The 12,949-nt window shown below is 38.5% G+C and overlaps 1 protein-coding gene across 1 annotated transcript; it reads right to left on the bottom strand.

The window, feature by feature from the left end:
• Positions 1 to 722: 722 nt before the first annotated feature.
• Positions 723 to 11,713, bottom strand: myh7 (myosin heavy chain 7). The gene is made up of 39 exons (XM_079452645.1): positions 11,689 to 11,713; positions 11,446 to 11,481; positions 10,987 to 11,195; positions 10,618 to 10,761; positions 10,388 to 10,544; positions 10,088 to 10,115; positions 9,892 to 9,997; positions 9,713 to 9,805; positions 9,192 to 9,255; positions 9,017 to 9,115; positions 8,816 to 8,919; positions 8,596 to 8,734; positions 8,402 to 8,520; positions 8,174 to 8,323; positions 7,925 to 8,095; positions 7,524 to 7,833; positions 7,352 to 7,431; positions 7,009 to 7,214; positions 6,797 to 6,920; positions 6,549 to 6,685; positions 6,193 to 6,448; positions 5,859 to 6,101; positions 5,598 to 5,774; positions 5,356 to 5,501; positions 5,179 to 5,269; positions 4,706 to 5,095; positions 4,491 to 4,617; positions 4,293 to 4,411; positions 4,009 to 4,205; positions 3,563 to 3,746; positions 3,317 to 3,482; positions 3,084 to 3,208; positions 2,321 to 2,629; positions 2,031 to 2,234; positions 1,647 to 1,943; positions 1,459 to 1,563; positions 1,254 to 1,349; positions 1,035 to 1,169; positions 723 to 862 (listed from the first exon to the last, which is right to left on the bottom strand). The coding sequence occupies exons 3-39, from the start codon at positions 11,182 to 11,184 to the stop codon at positions 842 to 844; spliced, it is 5,817 nt and encodes a 1,938-aa protein (XP_079308771.1). The 5' UTR covers positions 11,185 to 11,195; positions 11,446 to 11,481; positions 11,689 to 11,713; the 3' UTR covers positions 723 to 841.
• Between the last annotated feature and the right edge of the window lie 1,236 nt (positions 11,714 to 12,949).

The raw sequence follows: 12,949 nt of genomic DNA on the forward strand, positions 1-12,949 counted from the left end.
TTTTTTAGATTTGATAAAGAGTGTGTCCGCATATGATTTAATACAGTTTGTTCTGGCTGTTGTCTTTTTTAAAGTAAAATTGTGGACCTACCAATAGGGATTAATCCTATTGCACTTGATCCCAGGGTAATGGTTTCATTTCAAATGTGGTGCCAGCCCTGTCTCTTTAGCTCAGGGAACTAATTTCCCCTTTCAGAAAGAAAATCTTTTTCTTCCACCTCTGCTCCCACTTGGGATTTGTCTACTTTCACTGGAGTCTTCACTGATAAATACAAAAGCTTACCTAAAAGAAATATTCCACCAAAAATAAACATTCTCTCATAATTTACTAAACTTTTCTTTGTTTTATTGAACATAGGGAAAGATATTTGGGAAGATGTTTGTAGTTTTCATGTCTATATATGTTTCTATAAATGTATATAGGTTTGGAACAATTTGAGGGTGAGTAAATGATGACCGAGTTTAAATTTCTGGGTGGAATATCCCTTTAATATATAGTGAAGTAAAAAATTCAGACTAACAAAAAGGATTTACTAGATAGATGTTTAAAAAACATCTTACCCCACTGTCCCCTAGGCCTACAAATGTCAATTTGAGTACAGTCCTAAACCTTAAGGATTATAGAACCATATCCTTATCAGCTATATTATAGTACGGTATAGCTACTGTAGTACATGTTTCTTGTCATTTAATTACATATATAATAACTCACACCACAAAAGTAATGTTATTCAACTTTATTCTCAACTTAATTTCCTCTTTGGAGAGGAAATGCTAGGTTGACTTGTTCGGTAACTAATTCACACCATACAGGAAGGGCTCACAGAAGGTCCATTGAGCTTTATTCTTCATCATGTCCCTTCTGTATGACAATAAGAGGGAAAGAGAAGAAAAATCAATTGTGGAAAGTCATTCTGTTTTAAAAGTAGTAAAGCAGTGGAGATATTTTAAATGAGTACGCACTTTTAGATATTAAAAAGTGTTCTACTTTCATTTGCGTATATTGAATAGAATAATTGCGAGACCGCACAGACCTTAGAACCAACATCACGACTTTTGGCACGCAGTTTATTGACTTGAGATTCTGCGATGTCGGCTCTCTCTTCTGCTTCATCAAGCTCATGCTGGATTTTACGGAACTTGCTAAGGTTGGTGTTGGCTTGTTCCTCCTGTAAAGCAGGATCAAAAGTTCTCACAGTGAAGATTTTATTTGGTTGTAATTTTAAGTCTCTGCTATTTTTGCTAGTACTTACTGCTTCCTCCGCTGCCCTCTTGTAGGCCTTGACCTTCAGTTGAAGTTTGTCAACAAGATCTTGTAGACGAGCAAGATTCTTGCGGTCCTCCTCCGTCTTTTAAGAAAAATGATAGCAGAGAGAAGTTCTTTGAGAACTTGGGCATATGATTGTGCTGCATTATATCACCAGGTCTATTATTAATGGAATAAGATGTTATTTGTACCTGGTAGGTGAGTTCTTTAATACGTCGCTCATATTTACGAATTCCTTTCACTGCCTCACTGCTCTTCTTCTGTTCTAATTCCACTTCATTCTCCAGCTCCCTCACCTGTTGGCACCAAGTAGATGTTTAATTTACACACTGTCATTTTTTGTCATATTCGGAAAACACTGCTTTCATAGTAAGCTCACCCTCGCTTCTAGTTTCTGGACTTGTTTCTTGCCTCCTTTCATGGCAATCTGTTCTGCTTCATCCAGACGGTGTTGCAGGTCTTTAATAGTCTGCTCCATGTTTTTCTTCATACGTTCCAGGTGAGCGCTTGTATCTTGCTCTTTCTTCAACTCTTCAGCCATCATGGCAGCATCGGTGATGGCCTTTTTGGCCTTTTCTTCAGCATTCCTGCATTCTTGCACGGCCTCTTCCACTTCTGTCTGAAGATGGGTCGTGTCTACCTCCAGCTTCTTCTTCTGATTCAAGAGGCTTGTATTCTGGACAAAGCAAGATTTTTTCATTGAAAAACCGAATGAGCCTGATGAATCTATTTAGAATGAGGTAGGAGCACCTATTTTCCTTACCTGGGAGTGTAGTAACTGCACTCTTTCGCTAGTATCCAGGAGCTCTTGTTCAGCAAGCTTACGGCCTCTCTCGGTTTGCTCAAGAGCTGCTCTCAGCTCCTCTAGTTCAGCTTGTAGAAGGTTGTTGCGTCTCTCTAAGATCGCAATGTTCTCCTTCAGATCATCATTTGTTCTCAGGGAGTCATCAAGCTGAAGCTGAGCATCCTAAAATCAATTACGACAACGTTTTAGGAACTCATCAATCAAATACCTCATTCTTTGCTGTACTGGTTTTCTTGAGTGTATCTTACTTTCAAATGAGCTTGGACACTCTTGAGTTGTTTTTGAGCCTCTGCTGCTTGTCGATTTGCTTGGCTAAGCTGGATCTCCATCTCATTTAAATCGCCTTCCATCTTCTTTTTTATTCGAAGGGCCTCGTTCCTGCTTCGAGTTTCCGACTCCAAAGAGCTTTGCAGAGTATCAATGGTCCTCTGAGAATTGCGTTTGCTCTGCTCCATCTCCTCATCCTTCTCGGCTAGTTTGCGTTCGATATCAGCTTTTATCTGGTTGAACTCCAGCTGAGCTCGCAAAATCTTACCCTCCTCGTGTTCCAGTGAGGCCTTTTTGACAGAAGATATATTGTTTTATATATATATAACAGAAGATGTTATTGACTAAAATGATCACTGTCCTTCTAAAACCTTGTATGTCCAAATTCACTGTTTTTTGGGAAATGGAAATAACACTGTAGTTTTTCAATGATCACATACTGTGTTGTCAAAGTTGACAAGAACTTTTTAATACTATTTATTGGTTAGATATTTGCAAAACCCAGTGAAAACATAAAGGGTGACTTATAATAATAGCATTTATGGCAAAAAAAACAAACATTCAATATGGTGATATGAGGTTTTAGAAGGACAACAGAGATATGCAGAAAATCCAAGAATATTGGAAATTTATTGTCTTCAGATGAACAGTTATCTTGTTATTGTATTGTATTGATCTTATTGTATTTATTTATCCATTCATCGTCTTTTAGGAGAGGGAATAATGCTGAGTCTGAAAACTCACCTCTGCCTCTTCCAACGCAGACTGGATCTCACCTTTCTCCTGTTCCAATTGTTTTCTCATTTTCTCCAGCTCATGAATGCTCTTTCCTCCCTCACCAAGTTGCTCAGTCAGATCAGAAATCTCCTCTAGAAGGAAAAGAATGTGTTGCATTTGTAAAAGATGCTGGCATATTTCATTTTATCTCTGAAGTGCTTTAATTCTTCCACCACACTTTATGTGAAGGGATTATTGACCTTGTAGATTTTTATTCTCTCTCTTCATGGTCTCCAGGTGATCCAAAGATTCCTCATATGAGTTCTTTAGTTTAAAAAGTTCAGTACTCAGACATCTGGCTTCCTTCTGGGAGCTCTCAAGCTCAACCTGGGACTCTTCAAACTTCTGCTTCCACTCAGCCAGAACCTTCAATCGTACAACATTTGATTTCATTTCAGTGCGTTATTTTATTTATTTAAGAGCTCAAGCAGATCATATTTGGCTACCTTATCAAAGTTTCTTTGCTTCTTGTCCAAGGCTGCTGCAGCTGCATTAGACCTCTCCAAATCCACCATAAGATCTTCAATCTCATTCTGGAGTCTGTGTTTGGTTTTTTCAAGAGACGAACATTTCCCATTCACCGCTTCAACAGCTTCTTCGGCCTCCTGCAGACGTTGAGCCAGTTTCTTCCTGGATTTGAAAACAAAACAATAAGGGGAAAAATATTTGAGTGAACTACTAATCCTAACCCCACCTTCCACAACCTAACTGAAATTTTTTGTTTCTATTTTTACCTGTTGTTTAGGGAAGCTTGGCCAACTGACAGAAAAACTTTTTGTTCGTCTTACATTTTAAAAGAAACATAACACAAACAAAAAGCTTATCTGTCAGTAGAGAGATTAAACCTAAAAGAAAAGTCCATGAACTTGTACAAATTGTACGAATATCTTACTTGGCTTCTTCCAGTTCTTCGGTCCTCTGGATGGCATCAGTTTCATACTTGGTTCTCCACTGAGCCACCTCAGAATTCGCTTTGGACATGGACCGCTGTAGCTCAGCTTTGGCCTCCTGCTCCTCCTCATACTGCTCTCTGAGCAAATCTGTATCATGACGGGCAGACTGAAGCGCATGGGCGAGAGCATTCTTTGCCTGGTGAATGTAATGTTAGAGTTTATAAACCAACACATTACAAATTAAATTCATTAAAAATCTGATTTGTTTATATTTCGTTCTCACCTTTGTTTCCTCCTCCAGTTGCCTTTTAAGATCTTCAGTCTGCTGAGTGTAGGACATCTTGCTCCTTGTTAACTGAGAGACGAGAGAGTCCTTCTCCTCCAGCTGCCTTGAAAGTTCACCTATAGAATCCATCATGTATTTTATTGTTGTTCGAATGGATCATAATGAAAAAATCTGCTTTTAATTTCACAACTTTACCATTTTCAGATAGTAGTTTAGACTTTTGCATTGTGAAATCATTGATACTGCGCTGGCCCTCTTCAAATTTGGTTCTGTATTCGTTCATTTGATCCTCCAAAGACCTGCAGTTCTTCTCCAGATTCACCTACAAATGCAAATAATAAGGCTGGAGAATCACCTCGTAGAAGAGGAGATGAATATTCACTTTTATTTGTTAATATTTCTATTATTACCTTTGTCTTAACAACATGTTCCATGTTGGAGACCACGTCATCCAGTTCCAACCTCAGTTCACTCTTCTCCTTTTCCAGTTTTTGTTTGACTCTCTGTAGATTATCTATCTGTTCTCCTAGTTCAGCCACACTGTCAGCTTGTTTTTTTCTCAGTGTGGAGGCCGTGGCCTCATGCTGCAGAGTGGCCTCTTCAAGGTCTCTGCGAAGTTTCTGAAACTCGGCCTCGCGTTTCTTATTCATCTCAATCTGAACAGATGTAGCGCCTCCAGCCTCCTCCAGTCTCTCACTGATCTCCTCCAGCTCTCGGGCTAGATCTGCTCTCTGTTTCTCCACCTTAGCTCTGGCAGCTCTTTCTGCCTCAAGCTCTTCCTCCAGCTCCTCAATACGTGCCTGGTATAAAATATATGTTACGGTCGCCATTGTATTGTTAATATTTTTGTTGATGAGATTAATAATTTTTTCTTTGTTGTTACCTGAAGTTCCTTCAGTTTTTTCTGCAGCTGAATACTAATTATTTGTTCATCCTCGATTTTTCCATTCAGCTGACTGATCTCGAAGTCTTTTCTGTGATTGGATAAAATGTTTACAGTCCTGAGTGAGCCTTGAACAAAGACACTGAAGAGTAAAAGAAAGGAAAAATTATGCCTCACTTTTTTAGACGCTCCTCTAACTGCTGCTTATCATTCTCCAGATCCATTAAGCTTTCTTGAGTCAACTTCAAATCCCCTTCTAGTTTCCTCTTGGCTCTCTCTAGATCCATACGAATCTTCTTCTCTTGCTCGAGAGATCCTTCTAACTGGTTTAAATATATGGAAATATTTAATTTATTGGAACATTGTTCATTGGTTGCAATGCTTTTGTTTCCTAAACAAAGTAAAGTTGTGAAACTCACATCATCCACTTGCTGCTCTAGCTTTGCTTTAGCCTTGGTGAGGGTGTTGACTTTATCCTCTTCACTCTGCAGGTCATCCAGTGTCTGCTGCTGAGCTTCCTGCAAGGCCTTCTTCTCCTTGGTTAGCTTTGCGATGATTTCATCCAACGCAGCCATTTCCTCAGTCAGGTTCTTCACCTGTAGAAGTTGATGGATCACTACATTCAGTGTATGTAAAACATTTATATTCTTTCAGAATGGAAAGAGTAAGACCCTCCAGACCTTGTTTTCAGTAGCATGCTTCTCTTTCTCCACTTTAGACAGTGTAAGCTCCAGATCATCAATGTCTTTCTTCAGCTCAGAGCACTCGTCCTCCAGCTTTCTCTTCTTTGCTGTCAGCTCTGCATTTATCTCTTCCTCATCCTCAAGGCGCTCAGTAAGCTCTTTGGCTTTTGCCTCCATCTGGATCTTGTTTTTGATAAACTGGTCGCATCGCTCCTCTGCGTCACAGAGATTGTCTTGCTCCTGTTTTGAAATTAGATTTAATAATTTGCAATAATATCAATATTGCAAAAAAAACATTGAACTTATCTAGTAAGACTAAATGTGAACTGACCGCTTGGACTTGAAGTTGTAGGTCATTCTTTTCTTGGAGAAGAGACACCATTTTTTCTTCTAGTTCTTTCCTTCGGGCTTCAGATTTCGCATAAGCCTCTTTGAGCTTGGCAAATTCATCTTTCATATTTGCCATCTCTTTTTCCGCCTCTGCTGACTTGAGCAGAGGCTTGATTTTGAAGAAGAGCTTCATCCAGGGCCAATTCTTAACCCCCATGAAAGCTCGTACATTCCACTGGATAACCAGTAGAGCATCCCTGTGAGGGTTTTAGAGGTTATTGGCATCATTCATTTCAAAAGTCATATTTCAGTCATTACAAATTGCTGTGGAAATGCATCAGGATATGTAATTCTTGCCTTCTTTCAAATATCTTCTGGAACTCAACCCTGGCAAGAAGTCCTCTGGATCTTGCTTGAATTCCAGTAATAATTAGAGACAGTCGCTCATCTCTCATTTCTTCCAGCTGACCCAGTAAACCGGCCTTGAAGAACACCTAAAAATAATTCATTAGGAAAAGAGACATGTTAATATTTTTTATACAGTTATGGTTTTTGACTTATAAATATAAAGTCACAATTCAGTTTCGTTCCATTCAGGTTTTCACCTTTGTATGTCCAAACTTATATTGATTGTGATCAATATCCAATGATCCCAACAATTTCTCTGCTCCTTTCCTGCTGTCTATGAATTGACCTTCAGGTATGGCTGCAGGGTTCAAGATCCGGTACCTTTAAATAAATACGCTCTAATTAAAGGAAAACATATTTATGTACAGTATTTGCAAAGCTTGATTGTCACAAAAGTAATCAAATGTACCTCTGTTTGAAATCACCATACAGGATTCTGTTGGGGAAACCCTTCCTGCAAATCCTAATACCTTCCAGTACACCGTTACAGCGTAGCTGGTGCATGACTAGAGGATTCTCCATCACCCCAGGATTCTTTATCTCATTGGGGATGATGCAGCGCACAAAGTGTGGATGAGTTGATCTTAGATTTGTCATTAACTTATTCAAGTTTTCCTGTAGAGAGAAAAATATATACACAATATTAAGGAGGGGGTTTCATCCAAATACAGGTTGTTTTTATTTGACAAAGGCATCAGTGTAAAGCAAATCAAAGCAGTTTTTTATCTTGAAAGTCTGAAACTTGTAATCACCCTGTGAAGTGCAGACACAGTTTGGAAAGATGAGCCCTTCTTCTTACTTCCACCTTTACTTCCCTTTCCTCCCTCTTGAACTGCTCAGAAAGAGTGAATAATGTTTATTCTCACTCATGCACAAATGTAATTCTGTATATTCAGTGCATGGCATGGTTTTGCTCATACATACCAGAATCTGTCCCAGAATAATTAGCAAAGAGCATTCCCAAGAGTTTGACCGTAGACTTTTGAAAAAGGCCAACAACAGTCTCATTCAACGGGTCTTTGTTCTTCACCAGCCAGTTATTGATATTGTAATCCACTGTACCAGCATAGTGAATCAAAGAGAAATGAGCCTCTGGCTTTCCCTTCACAATCCTGGGTTTCTGAAAGTTATTTGATTTTCCAAGATGGTTGTCGTAAAGCTTTGCTTTAAAGGACACATCACTGGCTTTTGGAAACATGCACTCTTCTTCAAGGATGGACATGATGCCCATGGACTGAAGGAAGCAGGAATGTGACAGAATAGTCAAAGATATGTTTTAACAGTGATGTTATTGCATTATCCTTTAGGAATGACTAATGACTCACTTTCTCAATGAGATCAATGCAGGCTTGCAGATCCATGCCGAAGTCAATGAACTCCCATTCAATTCCTTCTTTCTTGTACTCCTCTTGTTCCAGCACAAACATGTGATGGTTGAAAAACTGTTGCAGTTTCTCATTGGTAAAGTTGATGCAGAGTTGCTCAAACGTGTTGAACTATAATTAAAATGATTGAACTAAGTCAGACATATGATATGTATTTTAAACAAGAGTATAGAGCATACAAAGACTTACATCAAAGATCTCAAAGCCAGCAATGTCCAGTACTCCTATGAAGTATTGGCGAGGTTGCCTGGTGTCCAGAGATTGATTGATTCTCACGACCATCCAAAGGAACATCTTTTCATACACTGCCTTGGACAGCGCACCAATAGCATAGTACACCTGAGCGGAGGGAGGAATATTCATGGTTTGACACCACTTACAGTAGCAAAAAATTCAAAAAATGACACTGCATCTCACCTGCTGGACATTTTGCCCTTTGGTGACCCACTCATTTCCTACTTTCACTCTTGGATGGCATAGACCTTTGATTAGGTCAGCAGAGTTTAGACCCATCAGATATGCAACTTTGTCCGCATCTGTTCAAATAAATCAGATTTCTCAGTTTAGAGTCAATAATTATACACAACAGAGACAAATTTTTGTGGACACACCTTCAGTTCCATCAGCCTCTGCTTGTTCCTCCCTCTGCTTTTGTTTGAACTTCATATTGCCATAGTGCATAATGGCTCCAATCAGCTTATAGATGCCATTTTTCTCATCTCCGGTGAAGCCCAATACATCAAACGCTTCCTATAAAATGTAAACATTTGAGATCTCTGATCTCAGACCTTTAGAGTAGAAAAACAAGAATGTAATGGGGTTTCAGCTCACATCAGTGGCAAGCAGTTCTTCGCCATCGTTTATGGAGGCTACGGTTGTTTCTCCTTGGGAGATGTAAGCGTAGTCATAGGGGTTATTGGTGATGAGCATCATCTCTGTTCCAGGTTAGAGAGAAATGAGAGAAGTGTTTGTTTTAGTGTTAATTCAGTGTTAAGACTTTTTATAGGTGATCAAAAATCCCCTGACTCTTACCTAGCAACTCAGGTTTCCGTTGAGAGAGGATTTGATAGAAAACGTGGTAGTCCCTTTCAGCTTTGAGTTGAAAGGTCACCCTTGACTTCTCCAGAAGATCTGAAGTATCAAGACAAATTAAAATGATAGTCTGTTACCTTTTGATGCATGCATTAAAAATGAAATTAATGCTTACAAGTCTCAATGTCAGCAGAGGCAAGCTTTCCACTGGCAGCAAAATGAATACGGATGAATTTTCCCTGAACAGTTGAGAAATTATAATCATGAGAAATGAAGCACAATTAATGGTTTCATTTTTTATTAAATTATTTTCAATTCATTTTTATTTACTTAAACTTCAACTCGGATTTAAAACATGTAAGAACAATTAAAATGTTAGAGACACTTATTTGTCATTGATTTATCTTCTAATGTGTTTTCTAATGTAGTATATTTTTAACCATATTTTAAAATGACTAAACATTTGTTATAAAGTAGTTTGAAGGGACAGGTCACCCAATAAAGATATTTAGAAGAATGTTAGCAACTAAAATAAATATTCATTGACAGAATTTTCACTGGTTGGAGTATCCCTTTAATAGCCATATGCCAGTTGTGTTCTTATATCACCCAGCAGAGGGGGTCTTTTATCTGTGTTAAAATTCCAAGTTCTCATGGTAACTAAGAGATTATTTATGAAACTTTGATGAAGCTTACAAATCTTGAGGAGTTGTCATTTCTGATGGTCTTTGCATTGCCAAAAGCCTCCAAAGCTGGGTTGGCCTGGATAATTTGATCCTCCAGGGTTCCCTTTAATAAAAACATATACTCATGTTGGTGATGTTTTATTAGATATTTTCATGTTCTTATTGCAAAATATATGAAATGCCTCTTGCCTTTTTTTCAAATCCATCTTTCTTCACTGAGCCTCCAGCAGCGATGCTTGCAAAGTACTGAATGACTCTCTTGGTGTTTACGGTCTTTCCTGCGCCAGATTCTCCACTGAGGTAAAACAGAGCAGCAATATTAATGTCTAAAAGTTATTTAAAAACAAACTCTGGAATGATGTCAAAAGATAAGTCATTAACTTACGTGATCAGAATTGACTGATTTTCCCTGTCTGAAATTTAAAAGCAACCTCTTTAATTCTTGAGTTGTTTCTGTTTATTATGGGCAAGGTTATATAACACTGATATTTTTAAAGGTCTACACATTCCTCACCCCTTGCATGTTTGTCTTTTAAATATATAGTCCATGCCTACATCTACCCAAATGTCTGTTCTGAGCTCTATAGTATGTAAAATAATATTTTACCATATTTAAATACAAAAATTTACAAAATTACACAATTTTCCACATAAGCAAAGCAAAGCAGAACAGTGTTGTCTTTACCTGTTAGCATGTTCTGGTAGGCATTGTCAGAGATAGAAAAGATGTGGGGAGGAGCTTCACTCCTTTTTTTTCCTCTGTAGGCAATGACCACCTCCTTATTGTACACCGGCAGCCACTTGTAGGGGTTGATAGTGACACAAAACAGCCCTGAGTAGGTCTGGGGCAAAGGACAAATAAAGATTGATAAAGACACTCGGATTTATTCTGCCCTTTGACTGCCGTGCTCTTACATAGATCATCCATGCTGCGTAACGTTCCTTGAGATTAAACAGCACAGCGGGCTCATGAAGGAAGGTGAACATTGCCATGTCTTCGATTTTATCGAACTTTGGCGGGTTTTGGGGATGGATGTCAGCTTCCTTCACAGTGACAGTCTATGAGAAGCAGAAAAATAAGTTATATTAGACTGTAAGCTAGAAATGTAAATTAGAATTATATTTAGCTATTGTTTTCTATTTATATTTGCAATCATTGTTTTAAAAGTAAATCAAGCAGGTCAGCATTTATAAAGTAAAAGTGCAGCAAATATTTACGTTGCAAAATAACATTCTCCTAAATGTTTCAAATGACCTGGTAGTCATTTCATTAGTTGAGCTTACCTTTCCTTTCTCAGTCTGAACAGTGACTTTGTCACCTTCACGGCTGATGACCGATGCTTTCACATACTCTTCATCTGGATCAGGAACGAAACACTCCTTTTTCATATCAAAGGGTCGAGTTTGTGCTTCAAGACGCTCTCGGTCTGACTTGCGCAAGTAAGGAGCTGCTGCTCCGAACTCTGCCATCTGAGCATCCATGATTACCTTGTCTGGAAATATGGGGTTGGAAAGTCCATGGTAATGTGAAAGTACTTCAAACTCATTAAATTGTTAAAAACAGTAACTTTTATTCCACATGCCAGGAATGGGCTATGACTAAGATCCAGCAATTGATTTTGTTTTGTTATTTTGGCACATTGTAACTATAGCATCTTTAAAAAGTCCCAGATCATGACTATGTAATGAACAGAAAATGTATTCAAACACATCAAACATAATTTTTTTATATAATACTGTTACCTGAGGTGCACCAGGTGAGGGGGCTGACTCAAAGACCTGTTGAAAAAGATGTTCCATTATTCTGTTCCTCTCAAAGATTCGGGTACTTGAATGTATTTCAACTTTTGCTAAAACCCCAAATACTTACAAATGTCAAAAGAAAATTACACTATCAAAATACTACATTTTTATGAAAGAGAATTTTAAAGAAATGTTTTTCCTTTTAAATGTGCCATCGCCATGCAGTGTTTGCTCACTACTTACCCTCAGATAAAACGATGACTGGTCTGAGCACCAACCATGAACACTCTTTATAAAGGAAGTCACCAACCCAAATTTGGGGAAGGTATTCCACAAGGCAGGAATGCTATTGTGTCTGAACACCAGTAGGGTGCAACAAGGGTTGTTAGGGGTGTTAGGAAGAAACAAGAATATGCTAGTTAAGGGCAATCTTATCTTTGTTAAGATTTGTTAGTGCCCTAAATTAGGCTCTGTCTGATTGGAGAGCTAATTTAGCTCAGTCAGTTAAATGGTTTGCACTTATGAACCTTGAAAGATTAAAGCCAGACAAAAAGTTCAATTCTGACCCATGACAGTTTATATGAAAGAATAGTCATCTAATGCATGAAACAATACACATCTTATAAAATTACATTTGTGTTCTGGTGGTAAGCCCACACTGGATTTCTCTAGTTGCGCATGAGGTTTTACAGAGTCATTTAAATTCTATGAATTCAAACTCAAAATTGTCTTAACAGAGTTTAGAGGGAATTCTATATTTGTCATCTGGCACTATGCCGGGAGTACTCGGGAGATTTCAGCAAAGGGATATAGTTGAACGGCAGGCCATGTGCACTCTCAATTACCCTAAGAGCTTAAGGGGGCTTAATATGCAACATTGTACTTTTTGTCTTCAGAGCCTTGTCTTTGGAGAGACAGACAGCAATATCAGATGCCCTGTGAGTCTGCATCTATATAAAGCATCTCAGTCTGCCAGATTAACCGGGCGACAAGTGTGGAACAACAGACAGCAGCCCTCTGTGACAGGTGTCATACCTCAAAGGCAATAATGATGATAATAACAATAATAAAAAAAGTAAAGAGGGAACTGGAGCTGTCCCATGAGTGCAGTATAGTCTATAGTCCCCATGCTTTATTATCATTTACTAGTAAGTGTCTCCCACACAAGCCGTGTTGTTGACAACCCATTATTTCTTTGAGGACTAAGATAACCTTGTGAAATTCCTGCAGAGTGGATCTCACAGATTTAAGAGTGAGAACCATCATACCTGGATTAACAATGACATAACCTTTGTTGGTGTCCTACATCATAAATAAAGGCACAGGAATATAGCAAGGCACATCAATATTTTATAATGCTTTTAAATTCCCACAGCAGTACAGTATATGAAGCATGTTCGTTCGTAGATTGAGGCTACACCTATAGCAATATTTCCATGATGATGTCGTTGGAATGTGTCGCAACTGTGTTTGACTTATCCCTGAGCCCCACGAGTGAACATTC

This window comes from Barbatula barbatula (assembly GCF_947034865.1).
Source record: "Barbatula barbatula genome assembly, chromosome: 3".
Classification (NCBI taxonomy): domain Eukaryota; kingdom Metazoa; phylum Chordata; class Actinopteri; order Cypriniformes; family Nemacheilidae; genus Barbatula; species Barbatula barbatula.

What these genes read in the sequence shown, in the direction of transcription:
- myh7 (XM_079452645.1), bottom strand. Translation starts at nt 11,184, where the DNA reads ATGGATGCTCAGATGGCAGAGTTCGGAGCAGCAGCTCCTTACTTGCGC. An exon ending in CTCTGCTGACATTGAGACTT is followed by an intron (nt 9,116 to 9,191) that starts GTAAGCATTAAT and finishes TTGATACTTCAG; the next exon opens with ATCTTCTGGAGAAGTCAAGG. An exon ending in GTCGTGATGTTGGTTCTAAG is followed by an intron (nt 863 to 1,034) that starts GTCTGTGCGGTC and finishes ATTGTCATACAG; the next exon opens with AAGGGACATGATGAAGAATA.